An 18,971-nucleotide genomic window follows, 5' to 3' on the forward strand; every position below is an offset into this window, starting at 1 on the left:
AAACGCTAAAATTGCGTAAAAGAGCAAGGTTTTCAGACGAGCAAATCAGGATCGGGGGTAGGAGGGAGGTGATCCCTCCTCGTCGACGGCCTCCGCGTATACATACGGACCAAGAGTTCATCCGCAGTTGCTTCGGGGCCGAATTGCAATTTTTTCCTTTCTTTTTCTTCTTCTTCTCGTCACGCGCGAGCCGAATCCTGTTTACCAAGGAATGTAGACGAATGTACCCTCGTCTTTTTTAATTCTGAGGAAGGGTAACTGACGATGGGGTTGCACGTGAAACAATTTCTAAACTGACTTCTGTAAAAACGGTGCAAAACTTTATTTTGTTCTTCAAGATTGTTCTTTAAGTCAACTCTGGATCGTTTGAGATCTTTACACAATTTATATTATTAGTTTAGCAAGTTAGTTTAGTAACTTTAGCAAATTTTTGCGAATATTTAAAGGTAACAAGTATCTAATGTTAATGACATGATTTTTTATGAATCTGTATAGAAAGTTAAAATGTTCTTCATAATCTATTTCGTAACTCTCATTAATATTTCACATAACATTTAAAGTGAGTGTACACATTTGCAGTCAAGAAAATTATTTAATCTGTAAATGAAGAATAAATTATTTTGCAGAAAAATTTGCGAGTTCCACCGAAATTTTCTAACTTTAAAAATACGACTGATTTCATAAAAGATTTTTTTAAATATATTTATTGCTATATTTAAAAAATTATGTGTTCATTTATTTCCTGAATAACTAATGTGAACGTGTTTCGTTTTAATTTTAAAGTCGTGAGATCTTCCTCGTGGCCAAAGGTTACAGCGCCATATTTTACTTCCTTTTTATATTTTAAGAATTGGTGCCGCTGGGTTATAAAACTTGAAGAAATATTTGCTTCTACTCGTCCTGAGTAATTTAACTTGTTTGCGAGTTAAATTGCATTACAAGTTTTTTATAAATAAGTCTTCCTCTCTCAAGTTTAAATTGATAATTATAATGATCAGGGAATTGTAATTATAATTTGAATATCAGTTGTAATAATTGTCGCTGAAATTTTTTATTGCCTTTTTCTATTGTTAGAAACATCGCATATATTTGTGCATTAATTTTGTGTAAATATATATTGTTTTATAACTGAAATTTCATTCGTGTTTCAATCTTTAATTATGGCAGAGTAACAATCTAAGTTGAAGAAATTATATGCAGAAAGATAGTTTATTGTAAAGTGTACATTTTAAAGAGTTGAAAATATTTTGTAAACGTTATTATTATATGTTTTTTAAAATCCACATTTACGCGCATCTTCTCTTTAAAAATGATGCTATTAACACCATCGAGCGGTTAGCGATGGTACCAAAAAATAAAAAATTGTAATGTACCTCAAATTTAGCAATCTTTACACTTTTCAATTAAACTAATATAATATCATTCTAATCTGTGGTGAAAACTCTTTTTTTCAAAAAATGATACATGTGAGAATGATTTTTGACATAATTCATATCTTGGGATCCACGGAATATTTCTGCATAATGTCGCCATCTAACGGTAAGAGATGAGAACTAATTAAAGTACAGTTTCAAAAACGTGTAGTTCATCCTGTTCGCCGGAGAGATGGCGCCATTTGTTCAATTTTTGTGGCGACACCTATTTCCGGCTTGAAAGCGCGCCGGAAAGTGCATTTCCGCGCGTAGGACTTCCATTCTCTCGTGGAACGCTTAGGCGAGCAGACGCATTTTTACGGTTATACAGCTTTAGTTTAACTCTGCGATTTTTGTAATAGTGCGCGAAACGTGTGTACAGACTATTTAGCCCGCACTGATATTGTTACCATTTATTGTTATTAAATATAATCGTTAATCATTGTTATTAAATTTAAACGCAGTGAAACTTATTTACCCCTTCGCACGTCGGTAAAGTAGAGATTCCTATTTCCCGAAGCAGAACTCTACACTTTTGTGGTGATCGTCGGAGTTGTCGTCGATCAAGAGGAATTCTATTTTCAAGCCATCGATAAAGAAGAATTTTATTTGTATTTGATATTCAATTTTATTTATGTTCAATTGTATTTTAAAAAACAAATCGTTCGTTATTCATTCCATAATCAAATCTGAATTGAAAACGACATATTTCAAAATCAATTTCAATAAATCAGTTATTTTTGAAAGTATTAATTAATTGACTATTTTAAATATAGAAAAACACTCTCTATACTTTTCTAAAAGCTCAATTAATATTGATTTTATTAATTAATATCCTATACATTTATTACATATTTATTAATATCGATTTTATGCAATATAGCAATATATTCCACGGTCTGAAAATGAACATTATGTGTTCAGAACATGTCGCACTCTATATTATGCCTTGTCGATAATATAGGAAACATTCCTTTTTAAAAAAGAACCTTGTCTGCAAAATTTAGCCAAAATCGAAACATAACAATATTCCAAAGTTTCCCCCAATCCACTAAAAGCATCAACGAAAATTACATTTTATAACAACCGCAGTAAAACTAATAACAAATTGTTATCGATTCCTGTGAACTAGGCATAAGTTTGATGCAGTAACTAGTGGTGAAAATCCCTCCCTCTTGACCTTTCTTTTCCTAGGGAAATCAGATTTGCACTTGAGTGTACAAATTATGCAGTTGTCACTTTACTTCAGATAGATGTTCCAATTTTAACACGTATGACATTTGAAACGGTGCTTTTATTTAAATAAATTACTTTTTTCTACCTTTCGAAAATGAGTTTGGTTGCATATGGGAGTAGCGATGAAAGTTCAGACGAGGAAGAAAATAATTCTGACACCAATAATGAAAACATAACTGTAATTGAAAGTGCAACCATTCAACAAACAAGTGACAAATTATGTTTACCTGCTCCAAAACTTGTAGAAAATAATAATGAAAATGATGTTACTACGGATTCAGATGACACATGCTCTGAAAAAATACATTTTGATAAGTTACCCAAACCCAAAAGTTTAATAACTGAAGCAGAGGATATAATAGAAGAGGATGATATTCCTTTGAAAAAAGAGATTGAATTGAAACCTGAAAAGCCAATAAAGAGGGATCGTGCACCAGTTAAAATAACTGTTCCTTCCTTATCTGATGTATGAATAGTTATTATCCTATCGATACAACTTTATTTTCCAATATAAATATTTTAAAAACTTTGAATTAATATATAATAATCTTATATCATTTTTACATTACAGTTTAAAGATCTTGAAGAGGAAAATGAAGAAAAAGCTAATAGAATTAAACCATCAAATGTAAGTGTATTATGATTATATCTATGTATCATGTATAACAAAATTAATTTTTCTTTAAAATTTTAGAAAGGTACCAAGCTTTTTGCTTTGTTACCACCACCAAAAGGAGTTGAATTAAAAAGTACCAGTAACTTAGTACCTAGCATTGTTAATAAAACAGCAGCAAAAATAAATAAAGAAAATGTTAGTATCAATGAGGAAACAAGAAATGATTCATCTACAAAAAAGATAGCAAAACCTGCAACAAAAATTTCTATGGATATACATTCTGACTCAAATTCTGAGGGTGAAGATGATACAACTGTAAATAGTAATAGTAGTTCTGCTACTGATTTCTTTGCTCTGTCAGCAACTGATACTATACTTGATCCTGTTGTATCAGAATCTTTTGAAAGTAAGACAGATTTAAAACATGCATCACGTAGCAGTGATTCAGAAATAAAGCATGATTCAAAAGATGTTTGTACTAATAATACCCAGAAAACATTAGTGAGTAATGTTATGAACTTACCAAGAGAAGAAATATTACTTAAAAATAAAGCAGAAGTGGGTCCAAAGTTACCTGTACCTGAGCAAGAATATAACATTGATACAGAAGGTAATGTGGCTTTTGATGACAAAGCTATTGAGTACCTTTGTGGAAGAAGAGGAGTAAAACGAAAACCAAAAGAAATTGAAGAATTAAATATTATTGAAATAAATGGAGAAGACATTAAACCAGATGAAAGAGAATGGCTAGTAAAAGCATTAACAGAGGAGCCTGTTCAAAGACCAGTTTCTATGCAAGGTGGTGGAGTTAATTCTCAGTCCAAAAAGAAACACCAAATAACATATTTGGCTCATCAAGCTAAGGCAATGGAAATGGAATTAAAGAATCAGTGGGCGCAAAATAGATTGACAAGAAAACAGACACAATCGAAATATGGTTTCTAAATAAAAAGACTTGTACAATAACAAATATATTACACTTTGTCTTTATTTTTATATAAAAATGAAAAATAGGAGTACATAATTGTAGTTATCATTATAGCAATAGTTATAACTATCACTCAAGAATAACTTGTTTTCTCTAGAAATGCTTTTTCTAAGGTTTCATATTCTTTTCGTTTCACTTCAAGTAAAGCTTTAGCTTGCAGTAAATTTGGTGGCAAATCACCATACTGACTAAGATATTGATTAAGTTCTGCTAATTCCCCTGACATTTCTAAATATTTATGATATTTATTTAATATCTTTTGTGGATAAAGATCTTCAATTTGCATATCCATTAACTCAGCTTCCAATTTTTTTGCAGTTTGTTCATATTCCTTTAACTTTACCATTAATGAAACACGATTACAATAATTATCTTCTTGTTCTTTACGAGCATCTTCAATGAAGGATTCAACAGAATTTACAGCTTCTTGTAATGAGTTAAGTTTTTTTGTAAATATATTATGTTTCCTAAAAAGATCATCATGTAATAATGATAATTGTTTTTCCTCGCGTTGTTTTCTCTTCTCTTCTATTTTTTCTCTTTCCCTTACTATATTTAATGTAACATCGTTAAAGTCAGACAGTTTTGCGAACTTCATAATTAAAGCTATCTTTCTTAATCCTTCTTTAATATCATTAGGTAAAGTTTGTACTTCCAAATTCAATTTGTCCAACAATGGTAAAATTTCTTTTCCAAATGCAATATGTTCTTCATTAGTTTCTAATATTGCTCTTTGTAAAATTTGAAGTAATGACTGCTCTTCTGGTAAAATAACATCTCGGTACCTTACATTTGAAGCAGTACTTGAAACAGAATCATTCTGTGAAAATGATTCTACCTGTTGTTGAAAATTTATTAAAGATTACTGTAATATGATATGTTTTTCTTTCAATAATTTATTTAGATGTAAATTTCATAACTATTAAAACAATTTACCTCGCTGATGTTCTCCATATTAAATTCAAAACACTGATTCTTATTACATTTAAAACGCTATTCATTAATTCTTAAATATTTCTCTCAGGTTTTTTATTTCATGAATTTAACATTAAAGTAAAATTCACTTTCAAAAACTGTCGCAACATCCATTATGAAACAAGTTTCTAAAATATTTAAATATTTCGCGAATTTAGGATTCGTTTTCACGCAAACTTCAAAGAAATGAAGGAGAAACAACTTTCTTAGTAACTATATTTATCAGTGGAAAATGCACATGTGCATCGCGGTATTAGTACATCTGATGACAGCTAGCTTATATAAGTTAACAGTAGCATGTATTCATAAATCGTTATTTAAACACACAATTTTTATTGCCTCTATACGTCATGAAAATTCGCACCTAGACCGAATTCCGGTAACGGCCGCCTGGAAACATATGACTGTGTATGAAACGCTGTTGCTGTTGTTCAAGTGTGCGCTTCCATTGACAGTTATTTGTTTTCCGTAAGGATAACGTTTACAAAACCCTGAATGAATAAATTTATTTGACTCAAAAATAACTGAAACCAACAAGTATCAGTGCCATCGCACTGTATACACGTACACGGTGATATCAAAAGGAGAATTTCATCAAACTTTAACTACAATTACCGAAAAAAAGTGGTTAGAACGCAACAATGAGTGACGATCAGGCAAACGAACTGAGTGAAACAGTTGAGGTAAGTAGGAATGAAATTTATTTTCAAGTCTATTTTTTCTTGACCAATTTCTCAACAAAGAAATACTAATGTTTAGTGATTTGCTATATCTGATTTCGCCTTGTAAACGTAACTGTAAATGGTTCATACTATACATAAAATATATTTGCATGTATAATATGTAATTGTTAAATAAAAGAAATTTTTTATTTTAGTTGTCCTCAAACGATATTGAGAAACTAGAAGAAGCAAAGTTGCGAGCAAAGTTTCCCAATACTGGACGTCCAATAAGTGGACATTCTGCATTTTTGCAGAAAAGGCTAGCTAAAGGGGTAAAAATATAAATTAGTAATATTTAAGTAAACATAAATGCAATACTATTATACTATAAGATTAAAATTTCCTAAATTGCATATCAACTATTTGCAGCAAAAATATTTCGATTCTGGGGATTATCAAATGGCAAAACAAAAATATACAGCGAAACCAAAGCCAGCTGGTGTTTTGCCAACAGGTGATGCTATACCTACACCAGAAACTGTACCTCAACGAAAAACATCCATTATTCAACAAAAATTCAATACAACAAGTACTTCTTAAAGTTTTATAACGTTTTCAAAGTATTACAACTCCAGTGATATAATGTGGTTATAATTCAATCTGAATTTTAAACAGCCTATATTGTATGAATGGTATTATTTGAAAAACTGAATTCTTATAATGCTTCTTCAGTGCTTGTTCAATGACTGATGCATTGTTGCGAAAATCTTGAGACCAAGATAATACATATAATTTGTAGTATACTGTGTGCCATAAAAGCATTTCTTGAGAATTACACTCAAAAAAACTTTTGGCACCTAAAAATGTTACAGTAATTTATGACAATATATTATAATTCTAATTTTCGTTTATCAAAATTGAGAGTATTAAACAGCATACATATAGATATATTGTTTTGTTATCTGAGTTACTTTTTAGAAACAGCAATAAATTTGCACCTTAGATTCATAAACATGAAAGTAGAATTTCAAAATTTATTATAAAAATAAGTAATAAAATTGTATAATTAGTGATACAAGGTAAAACTACAATTAATAACAAAAGAGGATAACGTGAATGTAACCACTTGTATATGCAATAGAGTTTCAGGATAAGACATTATACAGATCTGCATTTCCAAAGTTGCTGTGATGCGCTTAGTAAGACTATTTTCTTATAAGATGTCAAATTGTCATAAGAATCTGTATGTAGCATAAAACAATTTTAAATATAGCAGTTGTTTTGGTTATTGTAAACTATATTAGTAATATAATGCAATTTGAACATACTAATATTTATTTAGTTACCTGTCCACTATATTTGGTAATAAAAATATAATTTTTTAAATAACCTTCTACGTATTAACCATCTATAATTATTTTTAATATGTGTGTTGAAGTTAATGAAAATATTAATAAATTTATTTTGTTGTATGAATAATAAAATATGCATTTGATAATACATTTACCTACATTTATTGTTAGAGTAATATGCACTTAAAAACAGTATTTAACAATACAGTATAGATTATATACAATATATTTATAAGCACATTCGAAAATTTTTTTTATTATTTTTATTTCTTAATAATATAATCTACACATAACAATTTAAACAAGTACTCAAGTAGTTACATATTTTAACATTCGTATATATATATATATTAATTATACAATTATACAACTTAATGTTTATTATCTAACTTAAGTAATGTTTAAGTACTGTTTTTGATTGTTGTATTGAATATTGTCATGTGTACCTAAATATAATTATAAGCAGTACAGTAGTATAGAATACATTTAATATACAATATTTTATATATGTATATATAATATCACTTATATTTTCATATTTCAATGTATAATTTCCCATGTTTCTCATTCAACACATTCATACCTATATAAAGACACTAATTTATTACATTTTGATAAATTCAACAATTTTAAAATTTCGTAATCAATTCAATAACGAACAGTAAATAGTGTAAATATTATTATCCAAAAATGTTCGCATTGATAACAAACAACTTTATCATAACAAGTCAGAAAACTTTGTACCAAAAGGTATATAAAATTTCTACTTTAGAGTTGTATTATGCTACACATATTCAACATATACATTTTATGTACATTACTTATTTAATATTAACTTGAAAAAATAATGTATATGTATATTGGAAATATCGTTATAGTTGTTGCTAGTTAAGTTTAATCTTGTGTTTGAGTAATCAGAAAATTGCTAATTACACAGGTACTGTAAATATTAAATTGTACGAAGTCACGTTGTTTTAAGTATTAGAGCATTTTCAAAACTTATACCAACTGCCACTTTATTATCTTCCTTGTGTGATTGAAATTTTTTGCATACATTTAATTGTACATTTCTTCTATCAGTTTTTCATACTTTTTATAAATGATGTTCCTCCTAATTTTGTATGTTGGTCCTAATTCTCCAGTAGGAATTGATAAGTCGTGAGGTAATATTTTGAATTTCTGTACTTTTTGTGCATTACTTAAAGCTTTAGTATTTGCTGCTTTAATAGCAGCATCAATTGCATTGTATACCTGAAACAAAATCGCACAATTTATGTATCAGTAGACAATACGTATTTAACATCTAAATTTATTTTTAATAGAACTTTTTAAAGTAAATTTTTCATGTAATGCTACTGAACTTACAAGAGGATCGCGTGTATTTAAAACATCCGTGACCGTCTTTGCTGTGCTACCAATGGACTTTAACCATTTTAAGGTATCTGGAGTGAATGTATCTTTTGGTTCACCGGTGTTGATATCCATATCAGTCTAAAAATGTAGAAGTAGTATTAATATTGAAATTTGATATAATTTACAATGAACGTGAAAATTCGTACTGCATTTTACCTTTAGCGTAACCAACATAGTAAGATATTTTCTTTTATCTCCAATTAATATAGCATTACTTAATGCTGGTAATTCAGATAATACTGAATGTTCAATAGGAACTGGTGGTATATTTTCTCCACCAGCAGTAATAATTAATTCTTTTATCCTTCCTGTACATTGGCAAATATGTGTTATTTAAACAACATTAATGAAATGAATAGATGCATATTTATTCTATAAAAAAATATTTACCTGTCACGTACAAAAATGCATCTGAATCAATTTTGCCTAGATCGCCGGAATGCAACCATCCTCCTTCGTCTATGACTTCTCTGGTTTTTTCTGGTTCATTTAAATATCCCATAAATACATGTCTACCACGCATACATATTTCTCCTTCGCCAGAGCTATCCGGCTTATCTAGTCTCGTATGAAAGCCGGGTAAAGTTACACCAACACCATCTAACCTGAATATCAATTTTGGATCGTATCACTCTTTAAATGTTACTTATAATTATCAAAGCAAAGATAATAAATAACAAATTGACTAAATGTTTACTTGTAACATTCGTTCAAATTTAAGGCGTGCCCACCACTGCATTCAGACATTCCGTATGCTTCTAGAATAAGTATATCTAGGCTCATAAAATATTGCTTAATTTCTCTGGATAAAGGTGCAGCAGCGGTAAAACACACTTGACACCTATCTAAACCAAGTGCTGCTCTTACTTTACTTAAAACTAGCCATCTAGCAAATACGTATCCCCAATTCTTGGTATCATTGCCTTGAAGTTTATTCGTATTATAATAAAGAGCTTGTGATTTTGCCCATGAACCGATCAGTGTTTTAACAAATCCATTGCTACGTGCAACTTCTTGCATTTTACTGTAAATCTTTTCCCATACTCTGGGTACACCTAAAACAATTGTAGGTCGCGCTAAAAGTAGAGTGTTGAGTAAACTGCCTTTAAGGGCATCTTTTGCAGCGAAATATACTGTGCCGCCTAAAAGCATGGTGCAATATATATCAAGAATCTGAAATCATTAAGAAATTATTGTATAAATTGTATAGTTCTATAAATTTATCATAAATTGTTTATATGGCTTTACCTGTGCAGCGACGTGAGATAACGGTAAATAGCTGATCAGAACATGTTTGTCGTCAATGGAGAATTTTGTAAAACGTAAAATACTTCGAGCATCTTGTAGAAGATTATCATGGGATAACATCACAGCCTTCGGTTTTCCAACTGTTCCCGACTGCAAATAAAATATGGTTTAATTTTCACCCGTACTCGTTGCATAGACTTAATCAACCAGAGAAAAACATTATTTTTACCGTATAAATCAGAGTACAACATTCATTCGCCGCAATTGTCTTCAAAACCTCGTTCAATTTGTCGTCAGATTCTTTCTGACCGATTTCCAGCAAATCTTTCCACTGAAAAGTAATTATTATTAAACATAGTCTGGATAAATTCATGTAGATGCTTATAAGATTACTTACGCTCAAAACACCTTTTTCTTTTGGAACATCGTCATACATGACGATCGCTTTCAAAAATGGTAAATTATCTTTTATTTTTAATATCTTTTCCAACTGTTTGTCGTCTTCGACGACTACGATATTAGACTGGCTGTTTTCAATACAATGTTGACATGCCTCAGGAGTATTTGTAGTGTATACTCCAACCGCAAATCCTCTAAAATGGAATAATATTTAGGTTCTTTGGTAAAGTCCGATGATGATCTTTAAAAAATATGTTAATCTTTACCCCGCGTATATAGCAGCAAGATCTGAAACGAACCATTCCGGAGTATTGAATCCTATAATAGCAACTCCGTGGTATCGTTCTAATCCCAATTTTAAAAATGCTTTGGCCACAGTTCTCACTTCCTGTTCGTATTCTCTACAAAATTAAGAGAAATTAAAATTTAACGTATCAACTTCTTCAGGTCGGAGATTTTCAAGATACAAACAAATTACGCGTCGTTTCGCTATTACACAAACCTGAAAGTGTAAGACTTTTTTTGTTTCGTATCAGGTCTCGCTATAAGTGCCATGCGATCTGGATAACTATTAGCCATTTGAGACATGCTTCCAGGAATCGACATGATCGGTGCCCAATGTTCTTCTCCTTTGGTCAACGTTATTTTCACTCGGCCATTTCGTTCCGTACTAACGCAGCTGTCAGCCGGCAGTACTTGATTTGGTCCTGCAATAAAAAATTATTAAATTAGAAATATTAATAAATCAAAATTTGCGGTCTTTCAAACTTTTTTCTATTACTCACCACTAAGTTCGTTTTCAGAACTCGGTGCATAATATAAACCTTCCTCTAACTCCTGTAATATTAAAAAAAATAATTAACCCCATCCCCTTACTCCATTATCGAACATAGGTAATTTACAATAGAATTTGAAAAATGTCTGAGCACTTTTATTTATAAAGTACAATGAAAATTAATTAATAGTTATTTAGTTTTAATTTACTCACTTTACTATTTATAGTAACTCCTTTTGCTATTCCGTTGGCTTGAGTCGGTTGCACCTCCGTCATGTTGTCTGAAATAATATTTTAAAATAAATAATTATTTCAAATACAATGTAGAAGTTGATTAATTATATAATGAATCAATTACAATTATATAATAAATCAACACAACAAAAACAGAATAAAATTTCTTATCATTTTAGTCATCCAAGATTTACACACGTGCAACGCTTGCATTACACGAGTTCTTATCAGCACAAGAATGTTCAGGTTTTTTATTGAATAACTTAATTATTTGTTTATACAAAAAAAAGTCATTAAACTTCTTTCATGATTCGAAAATAATGTTTTATCATGGTTCAACGCATGCAAATGTTCACGACTGAATATTTAATAGCTTCGACAACATATTTGTCAGTTTAAGACTATTATTTGTTGTTCTTTGTAACACTGTTAGAATTACTAACTCCTTGCGTAATTTATTCGTCAGATGCATTAAACACAGCTGTCTATACAGTGAGAATGTTACGTCTATTTTTTAATCAACAATTTTTGATCTTGCAAATTATAGTTGGACGTAAATTTTAAATTGGAGTATTAATCATTCGAGTAGATTTATTGTGTTTGAGTCAGACTCGTGCTTTAAGGGTCTTCGTGACCAAAACTGCGTTTAGACCAATTTTATTGTATATTTCGAAATACCGCATATATAATGGTAGCATTGCTAACATTATAAGTGTTATTTGAGAAGTTTGAGAGATTTGGAAATATTTGAAATTTGAGGCAATCTAAGAGAGGCACCGATCAGTATTGGTGCTAAATACCAAGAGATGGAAAATGACTTAATTTGCAATTTTGTTATGTCTTGCACCTGCTACTCACAAACATATTATTTCTCTTTTAAAAAAAGCAATGTCGTATATTAAAAATCATGGTGCAACCCCTCCAAGAAAATACATTGAAGTAAACTTTGTTTAGTTCGATTAGTATTTCAATTGAAATCGCAAATTCGTTTTACCCTAAATGTTATAATATATTTCCCTAAAATTTTAAAGGTAAATCGTAATTTTTCTAGAAGGCACTGGACAGTGTCGTTGAATTATGAACACTTGCAACGGTTTAACAGATTATATTTAATCCTCTGACAAACATTTACAACGAAAAAATTCCTTCGCGACTTCTTACTCATAAATCATTTTTTAATTATTAAAATTGACAATTTTCAGCTTGAGTTAAATGGCATGTTTAGTATGGTACCCTTACTTAACCCCTTGCACTATGGCTTATTTGTCAGGTGCGTCAGTCAAAACTGACTAATTAGGGCTACAATATTAATACAGACAAAAAAATGTGAAATGTTATGTCAATATGTTATTATGCAATCATTGACTATGCAAATTATAATTGGACTTGAACTTCAAATTGAAGCGTACTAAAAATGCGAGTAAAATTGATCACGGTCGAAGTACGAATGCGTCACGAGTCTGACTCGTCAAAATAGTGCAAGGGGTTAAACAGAAAAGTATCTTACCTTTGCTTCGCTAGGATCTAGGAACCTAGAAATTTAAATTTAATAGAAATTTAATTTCTATAAAAATATAAGAATTTTAAGGACTCTTGAACAGTGAAGCCTCGAAATTTAAAGGATTTAGGAATGTTAGAAATTCGGAATTGCGAGTATATAAAACGAAGTAAGAAACATATTCCTCCAATTATAATATATGATTAGTGTCATATCACTAGTCATGACTCCATGATAATGCAAACGCCCAGTCAGCTGAAGTCATTGCAGGAACTGGTGGAGATAATTTTAGGTCATTCACGAGAACAATACTGCATTTAACTGCATGCTATATTGCATAATACAAAGTGCGATCCACTTAAATTTTTCGTCCACTTAAAATTTCCATCAGTTTTTTTATGTGAGCAAGATTTGAAACTTAAGAATTTGTAAGATTGAAAAATTGAACTTCCTAATATGTATTCCTTCTATAGACTCGAATGCTATCATTCGTATGAATTTCTTCACCTTTAACCTGATGATGTATATTAAATTCCACGTTCATTTAGCGTTATCAGTCATTTTATCGTTACGTAAAGAATTATTTAAATATTCAGATTAATGATATATACATCTTGATAAACAGTCATTTTTTTTGGTTTATTAGATCGTATGACCGGTGGTCAAAGTGCGATTCTAGCACATTAATAATATTTGAATAAGTAATTGTGTATTCATAACAAAAACCTGCAATCATTTATTGGACCCTGTTATTAAAACCAGTAGCTCAAGTAATTATGTATAACTTTTATAACGATCTGATTATTAAAATCGTATACAGTCTCCCTCCATAGCATAAGTGCACTTAACCCTCAATCACTCCAACGCTAAAATGCCAATATAAATTACTCAGGTTTTAAGATCCAAAAAAAGCTTTTAAAAGGTGTTTATTTGTACTGGAACAAGTATCGTAATTCGCTGAGATTTACTTAAATTGAAGTCACGCGATCACTTGCCTTGACATTTGCATTCTTTTGATATCATGAGAAATGCTTCATTGAATGTACCGTCACAATTCAATGATACTTCCTAACTGATTATGACCTTTCTTTTCAGAAATAGGAGCTTAAAGGTTGATCTAAGTATTTCAGATAGCAGATATCTATGTCGTCACAATACGAAGTCTATGTTATATCTATTTCCAAATTCTGAGGTCTTTCACCAAATTCTGTTCCACACTTCTACTAGCAAATTCTGAAGTTCCACACTTCTGTTACCAAATTCCGAAGTTCAACATTTCTGTTAGCAAATTTCCATGCTGTGTCCCTAACTGTGTCTGGTCCCTATATTCCCAAGTCCCCATAGACGTAGATTCCTACATACTTTTTTCCTACATAACTCCGAATTCTAACTCCCCATATTTTTATGAGTAAAGAGTATAACCCTTGTATATAAGATTTCCCATATCCCTAAATTCCAGTCTACCTAATTTATATCTGTACCGTCATTATCAGGTCCATAAGTATAAACTATGGATCGTTTCACAATATTTCGTAAGAACTTTGCAATATCACGTGTTTTACCATCGTCAAATACTAAGTTTCTCATTCAACGTATGTAAGTAAGGCACCTGAGCGACGTTGTATAATTTGATTAGTCAATAACAAACATTTTAACACCTACCGACAATCAATTTTTAACACAGTTATTTTCATTTAACCGAAGATAAAAAAATGACATAAGTCCATAAATCACTAGCACTAAAATGCCATGAAAATGACGGGCGACTAAGAAAAAAATGAAGTCCAATAAGTTATGTAATTTTATACTTATCGCGTCCAAAGTGTATCTTTAGAAAAGAGGTAACAACAAAATTCTGTACATCGGAATCGTAAACAGTACTTTGATGTTACGCAATTGACAAGGCGCAAATAACAAAAAGTGCCGGTCTTATATGCAATTAATTCCAAATACGTGTTACGCCGTAAGTACAGTAATTTTCGAAAATGAAACGCAGGAAATCAAAACCGTAGTAAATATTCATTTCTGAAACACGTCACTCTTTTGTGTATTACTATAAATCAACCAAATGTACCGAACACGATTTATCCTAAAAAAAAATCATAGATAATACAATAATCGAACGCTATCTGCTTAGTTATTAAAATTAGGTTACTTTGTACTTTGCCCGGTCAAAAGTTAATCGCATTAAAATTTGCATAAAAAAACTTACAGGACTTTCTAATGCTGTTCGTAAACTTTATTGATTGTAAAAAATGTTAAGGTAGCATTCGAAATCAAAGCCCTTTAATATTAAAATCTGAAAGTGGAATATTGATATTTGGGGACCTTGGAATTTGTTCATTTGATGATTTCGAAAAATAGTACATCACGCAGTGAGTCATGAAAAATTAGCATTTTTGAAAGTAGGTCTCGGCTTATAAAATTGTGAGAAGTATAGTAGATACTTCGGCAGTAATCAAGAAGCTTAATTGCTTTGTGATACGGTTTAAAAATTCCAATTGATGGTGTGATAACATCGTGACGGAAGTTTTCTTCTATTGTGGTTTTCTTTCGCCGCATTCTATTCAGAATGATACCGTTAAACGCCAGTGTTTCATTCGAAGACGGAAAGTGGGTCTTTGTGCTCGAATAATCTGCTTTATAAATCTATTGAAGGAAAACGATTTTCATTGCTATCCATCATGCGACGTCTCGATAAATAAATACTATAAACTTTCATTAATAACTGTATTTACATAATTTTTAATTTTTATATAAATAAAACGAGATTTTATAATTATAAAATTATTACGAAAGTAACTCATCGAATGAAGTGAATAATTAACATGTTTTACTCCGCTTAATTATTGTTACCAATTAAATTAACAACTCTAAATATTGCATCACGCGATATCGCGTGTGCCATCTTACGATACGAACTGCTTTTAGCCAACAGCGCATATGTCAGGATCAATATTTGTCTATAACATTGTAAGTATTTAATACCGTTAAGGGTAAACATTTAAAGGCGAATAAGCGCTAATTAAAAAAATGTTGCAATACTTAATCTGTCCACGGATTAAATTATCTATAACGCCGAATATTTTAATCAGTATTTGTTTTCAAAGGTTAAATCGTTGTTTTTACTTAATTTTACACGATTAAGTATCGTACCATTATCACCCTCTACTATGGATATAATGATTTTGGGTTTCAGTTAAGATATTTATTTTATTAATAAAGAAAAGATACAATCGACAAGAGGTACTGATGATTTTTTAATGTTAATGTTTTTCGTTTGTTATTTGTGCAGATTTGACAGAATTATAAATTATACTATTTCGCTTATAATGAAGTGAATTAGATGTAAGTACATACATAGATATTACCATTGACTGTATAATGTATAGCTAATTATTTGGCCGGCTAACAAATGCTCTTTCTCGAAGAAAATCTGCTTCTGTTACCGTTCGCTGTTCAACTATTTTTGGTTAGACCACGACGTACAATCATACGATTAATATACCTATTTTGATGACTTGCTATTCAAATCGATCTTTTAGATACATAAATGGCATTCAAGTTAAAGGTTGTTTTTAATGCGCATATAAATGATATTCAAAAATTCTTTGAAATTCTTAACGTATATAATATTTTCGGAATTTTCTGAAAGACAAATTCTATACCTGTTGTTATTACATAAAAAAAGCATACATGTTATACCGGGACAAATTTGAAGTGGTTGAAAGAACGAAAAAATAGAAAGCAAGACATAAAAAAGTAGAAAGGTTAAAAAATAAACACGTAGAAATTAAGGTAACATTTGACAATTATTCGACGCCGAACATCTGATGATGCTATACTACGTGATCTATAGTGAATATTAGCGGTATCTGACAGGTAGAATCATTGCGTTTTTCCATTGACGTTAACGTTCGTGATTGGTCCGCCTCCCGGACGAAACGAACATACGATTCGTGAAACATCCAAATGCACCAATCAATGACTCGCGTTATGTTTAAAGGTAAACAATGAAATAGTTGAGTAATATCGTTAGATTTTATATTTTTTTATTGACCGGTACATCAATTGAATATACGATTTCATTATTATACCTTAAAAGTCTTAACATTCAAAACCGTAACATACGAACAACAATCACCTAAAAACGAGAAGAGTTCTTACATCCTGTCATGTCGTTACCGAAATCTATACAATATTTTAAAGTAAATACAATTTTTCTGTATTACTGAGTTTTCAATTTTTATATATACGTGTGTGCCTATATTTTAGACACACTATAGAAAAAAAAGTAAAACTATTTGTTAATAAAAATGTTTGTTTAACAAGGTTCTAAGTCAGTGAAAACGTTCGAACTATACATTTAAATATGTAAATAATTTATACGAAATAATCATTTTCCACGTTCAACCTAACGCGACGAAAATGTATATCGTCGTTCTATTAGGTCTTGAATTGGAATTCACCATTTAATTCTTTATACGCAGTTTGTTGTCTCGTTTAAAACATACCTGATTGTTTTTTAATTGGTATTTTATGGTATCTTCAAAAGTGTACGAGTTATAAAGTTGTAACTGTTGGTCTTTCACCCGGTTACTCCGCGTGGCACGAATGTTCTTATGATACTGACGATATATGCCGAGTTTACCGCGCTAATCCACAGACTTGTGTTGAACCGACAAGACTTGGAATCTGTTGTATGAAACAAACGGTAGTAATAGTGTAACGTGTGGCCGGGATTCAACGCTACAGAAATATACCGCGGTCATCGGAGAAGTCATTTGAAAAAACTTTTTACGTACCGTTTTAAACAAGTACAGAAAACAGATTCAAAAGTCACATTTATAATTTTACGAAACAAAGATGTATCGATTGCTATGTAAAAATATGTAAATACCATGTTTTTATAACACAAGAAGTTTATAACGTTTCTTTTTTCAATCATAAGTCTCTTTTTACCTATGTTTCAATTGTTTGTGACATAACCTCTTAACCTTACCGTGTTCTTTAAAAGTATGACATGAATGCCGTTGGATAGCTTATTTTTACATAATTTATTATGAATTAATTAAGAATATCGGTATTAAATTATTTTTCCTTCAAAATAGGGTGTGTATATATAGATATAATATGTAGAATAAATTAATTAAATAATGGGAACAAAAATGTAGAATTTCTTTTAAAATTGGAGCTCTCATCGCTTATCTTTCGGAATGTAAGCAAGATTATTTTAAAATCTTTTCACTGTGAGGTTCATGAACAAAAGACCTAACCTTACCCCAACCTAAGTTAACTACAATGTTTTGGTATAATACGCACAAGATTTGCTTCTATCGTGTTATGCACAACCCCGCTTGACAAACCAAAATAGCACGATTATGTTCGTAAATAAAGTACTTCAAGAAAAATAATTATTTAGATATACATTGTAGCATTTAAAAATATGTATCTACTCCTTTACGTTTCTTATTTTAAATTTAAAGCAAATGTAGATATTTAAAATAAAAAGTGACTTGTAGTTATTAAATAAATCATAATATTTAAACTGAAGTGGCGAATGGCGCGCATAGAATCTCAATTTTTTATGATACCTATACATGCGCAGAGGATAACAGTACACCTATAGGTTAAACAATTTTGATACGAGTAATTACTGGTGATCGCGCAAAATTGTTTAAAAGAAAGTCGTATTTAAGAGTTTAAAACCTTGACATTTCGAGCGATTAATCAAAATGCCAGGCACACCAATAAAAGAAGAAAACGACACATTGGAAAAGTTACGAACAATAGAACGTCCTCCGATAACAAACCATGAACCTGCTGTACGGGAAATTACACAAACCGATAGATTGAATAAAAAGTTATTGGTGTCGCTTTTGGAACGAATGAATAAATCAAGCGGAGAATTTGATAAATTTATGGAAGAAGCTAATACCAGTTATGATTCTCAAAATGACAACGAGTTTTAAGTAAAGTATCAAATGCATTTGTTGTAAAACATAACCAATATACTATTGACGGTCAGGGATACCGTTACGCACAAATACTGCCGAAAGAGGAAAAGCTAGGTTTAAAAATTTGTACTCATACACTTATATTCACAAAAGTTTTTGAAGAATTTTACTGTTCAGTGAACAATTACTATTTCTTATATATAAAA

General features: G+C 30.5%; 5 protein-coding genes across 6 annotated transcripts; 3 read left to right on the top strand and 2 right to left on the bottom strand.

The window, feature by feature from the left end:
• The first annotated feature begins 2,589 nt into the window (after positions 1-2,589).
• Positions 2,590-4,236, top strand: LOC100877483 (uncharacterized). Its single transcript, XM_012292461.2, has 3 exons — positions 2,590-3,114; positions 3,220-3,276; positions 3,343-4,236. Exons 1-3 carry the CDS (start codon positions 2,743-2,745, stop codon positions 4,207-4,209), a joined length of 1,296 nt encoding a protein of 431 aa, XP_012147851.1. The 5' UTR covers positions 2,590-2,742; the 3' UTR covers positions 4,210-4,236.
• LOC100882854 (uncharacterized) lies at positions 4,235-5,325 on the bottom strand. Its single transcript, XM_003706353.3, has 2 exons — positions 5,189-5,325; positions 4,235-5,090 (listed from the first exon to the last, which is right to left on the bottom strand). Exons 1-2 carry the CDS (start codon positions 5,204-5,206, stop codon positions 4,326-4,328), a joined length of 783 nt encoding a protein of 260 aa, XP_003706401.1. The 5' UTR covers positions 5,207-5,325; the 3' UTR covers positions 4,235-4,325.
• A 442-nt stretch (positions 5,326-5,767) lies between these two features.
• endos (endosulfine alpha) lies at positions 5,768-7,216 on the top strand. Its single transcript, XM_003706389.3, has 3 exons — positions 5,768-5,910; positions 6,105-6,221; positions 6,319-7,216. Exons 1-3 carry the CDS (start codon positions 5,869-5,871, stop codon positions 6,487-6,489), a joined length of 330 nt encoding a protein of 109 aa, XP_003706437.1. The 5' UTR covers positions 5,768-5,868; the 3' UTR covers positions 6,490-7,216.
• Positions 7,217-8,240: 1,024 nt separating this feature from the next.
• On the bottom strand, positions 8,241-17,799 carry bgm (acyl-CoA synthetase bubblegum family member 1). Of its 2 annotated transcripts, none has more exons than XM_012292465.2 (13): positions 17,323-17,799; positions 11,290-11,357; positions 11,087-11,138; positions 10,804-11,008; positions 10,568-10,702; positions 10,300-10,495; positions 10,132-10,233; positions 9,903-10,052; positions 9,352-9,827; positions 9,045-9,259; positions 8,811-8,962; positions 8,607-8,732; positions 8,241-8,492 (listed from the first exon to the last, which is right to left on the bottom strand). In XM_012292465.2, the coding sequence occupies exons 2-13, from the start codon at positions 11,350-11,352 to the stop codon at positions 8,298-8,300; spliced, it is 2,067 nt and encodes a 688-aa protein (XP_012147855.1). In that variant the 5' UTR covers positions 11,353-11,357; positions 17,323-17,799; the 3' UTR covers positions 8,241-8,297. The 2 variants fall into 2 exon arrangements, with proteins under 2 accessions (XP_012147855.1, XP_012147853.1); XM_012292463.2 differs by lacking the exon at positions 17,323-17,799 and adding an exon at positions 13,804-13,846.
• Positions 17,800-17,996: 197 nt separating this feature from the next.
• On the top strand, positions 17,997-18,898 carry LOC105663470 (uncharacterized). Its single transcript, XM_012292473.2, has one exon. The coding sequence runs from the start codon at positions 18,544-18,546 to the stop codon at positions 18,778-18,780; it is 237 nt and encodes a 78-aa protein (XP_012147863.1). The 5' UTR covers positions 17,997-18,543; the 3' UTR covers positions 18,781-18,898.
• The last annotated feature ends 73 nt before the right edge of the window (positions 18,899-18,971 follow it).

Source organism: Megachile rotundata, chromosome 9 (genome assembly GCF_050947335.1).
Source record: "Megachile rotundata isolate GNS110a chromosome 9, iyMegRotu1, whole genome shotgun sequence".
NCBI classification, from domain to species: domain Eukaryota; kingdom Metazoa; phylum Arthropoda; class Insecta; order Hymenoptera; family Megachilidae; genus Megachile; species Megachile rotundata.

Excerpts from the sequence above, each read along its gene's own strand:
- bgm (XM_012292463.2), bottom strand. The coding sequence starts at position 13,831 with ATGATATCAAAAGAATGCAAATGTCAAG. Across the intron at positions 10,703-10,803 it reads AAAAAGTCTTACACTTTCAG|AGAATACGAACAGGAAGTGA; the intron begins GTTTGTGTAATA and ends TTAATTTTGTAG. Across the intron at positions 10,234-10,299 it reads AAGAAAAAGGTGTTTTGAGC|TGGAAAGATTTGCTGGAAAT; the intron begins GTAAGTAATCTT and ends ATTACTTTTCAG.
- LOC100877483 (XM_012292461.2), top strand. The coding sequence starts at position 2,743 with ATGAGTTTGGTTGCATATGGGAGTAGCGATGAAAGTTCAGACGAGGAA. Across the intron at positions 3,115-3,219 it reads CTGTTCCTTCCTTATCTGAT|TTTAAAGATCTTGAAGAGGA; the intron begins GTATGAATAGTT and ends TTTACATTACAG. Across the intron at positions 3,277-3,342 it reads ATAGAATTAAACCATCAAAT|AAAGGTACCAAGCTTTTTGC; the intron begins GTAAGTGTATTA and ends TTAAAATTTTAG.
- LOC105663470 (XM_012292473.2), top strand. The coding sequence starts at position 18,544 with ATGCCAGGCACACCAATAAAAGAAGAAAACGACACATTGGAAAAGTTA.
- endos (XM_003706389.3), top strand. The coding sequence starts at position 5,869 with ATGAGTGACGATCAGGCAAACGAACTGAGTGAAACAGTTGAG. Across the intron at positions 5,911-6,104 it reads AACTGAGTGAAACAGTTGAG|TTGTCCTCAAACGATATTGA; the intron begins GTAAGTAGGAAT and ends TTTTTATTTTAG. Across the intron at positions 6,222-6,318 it reads AGAAAAGGCTAGCTAAAGGG|CAAAAATATTTCGATTCTGG; the intron begins GTAAAAATATAA and ends AACTATTTGCAG.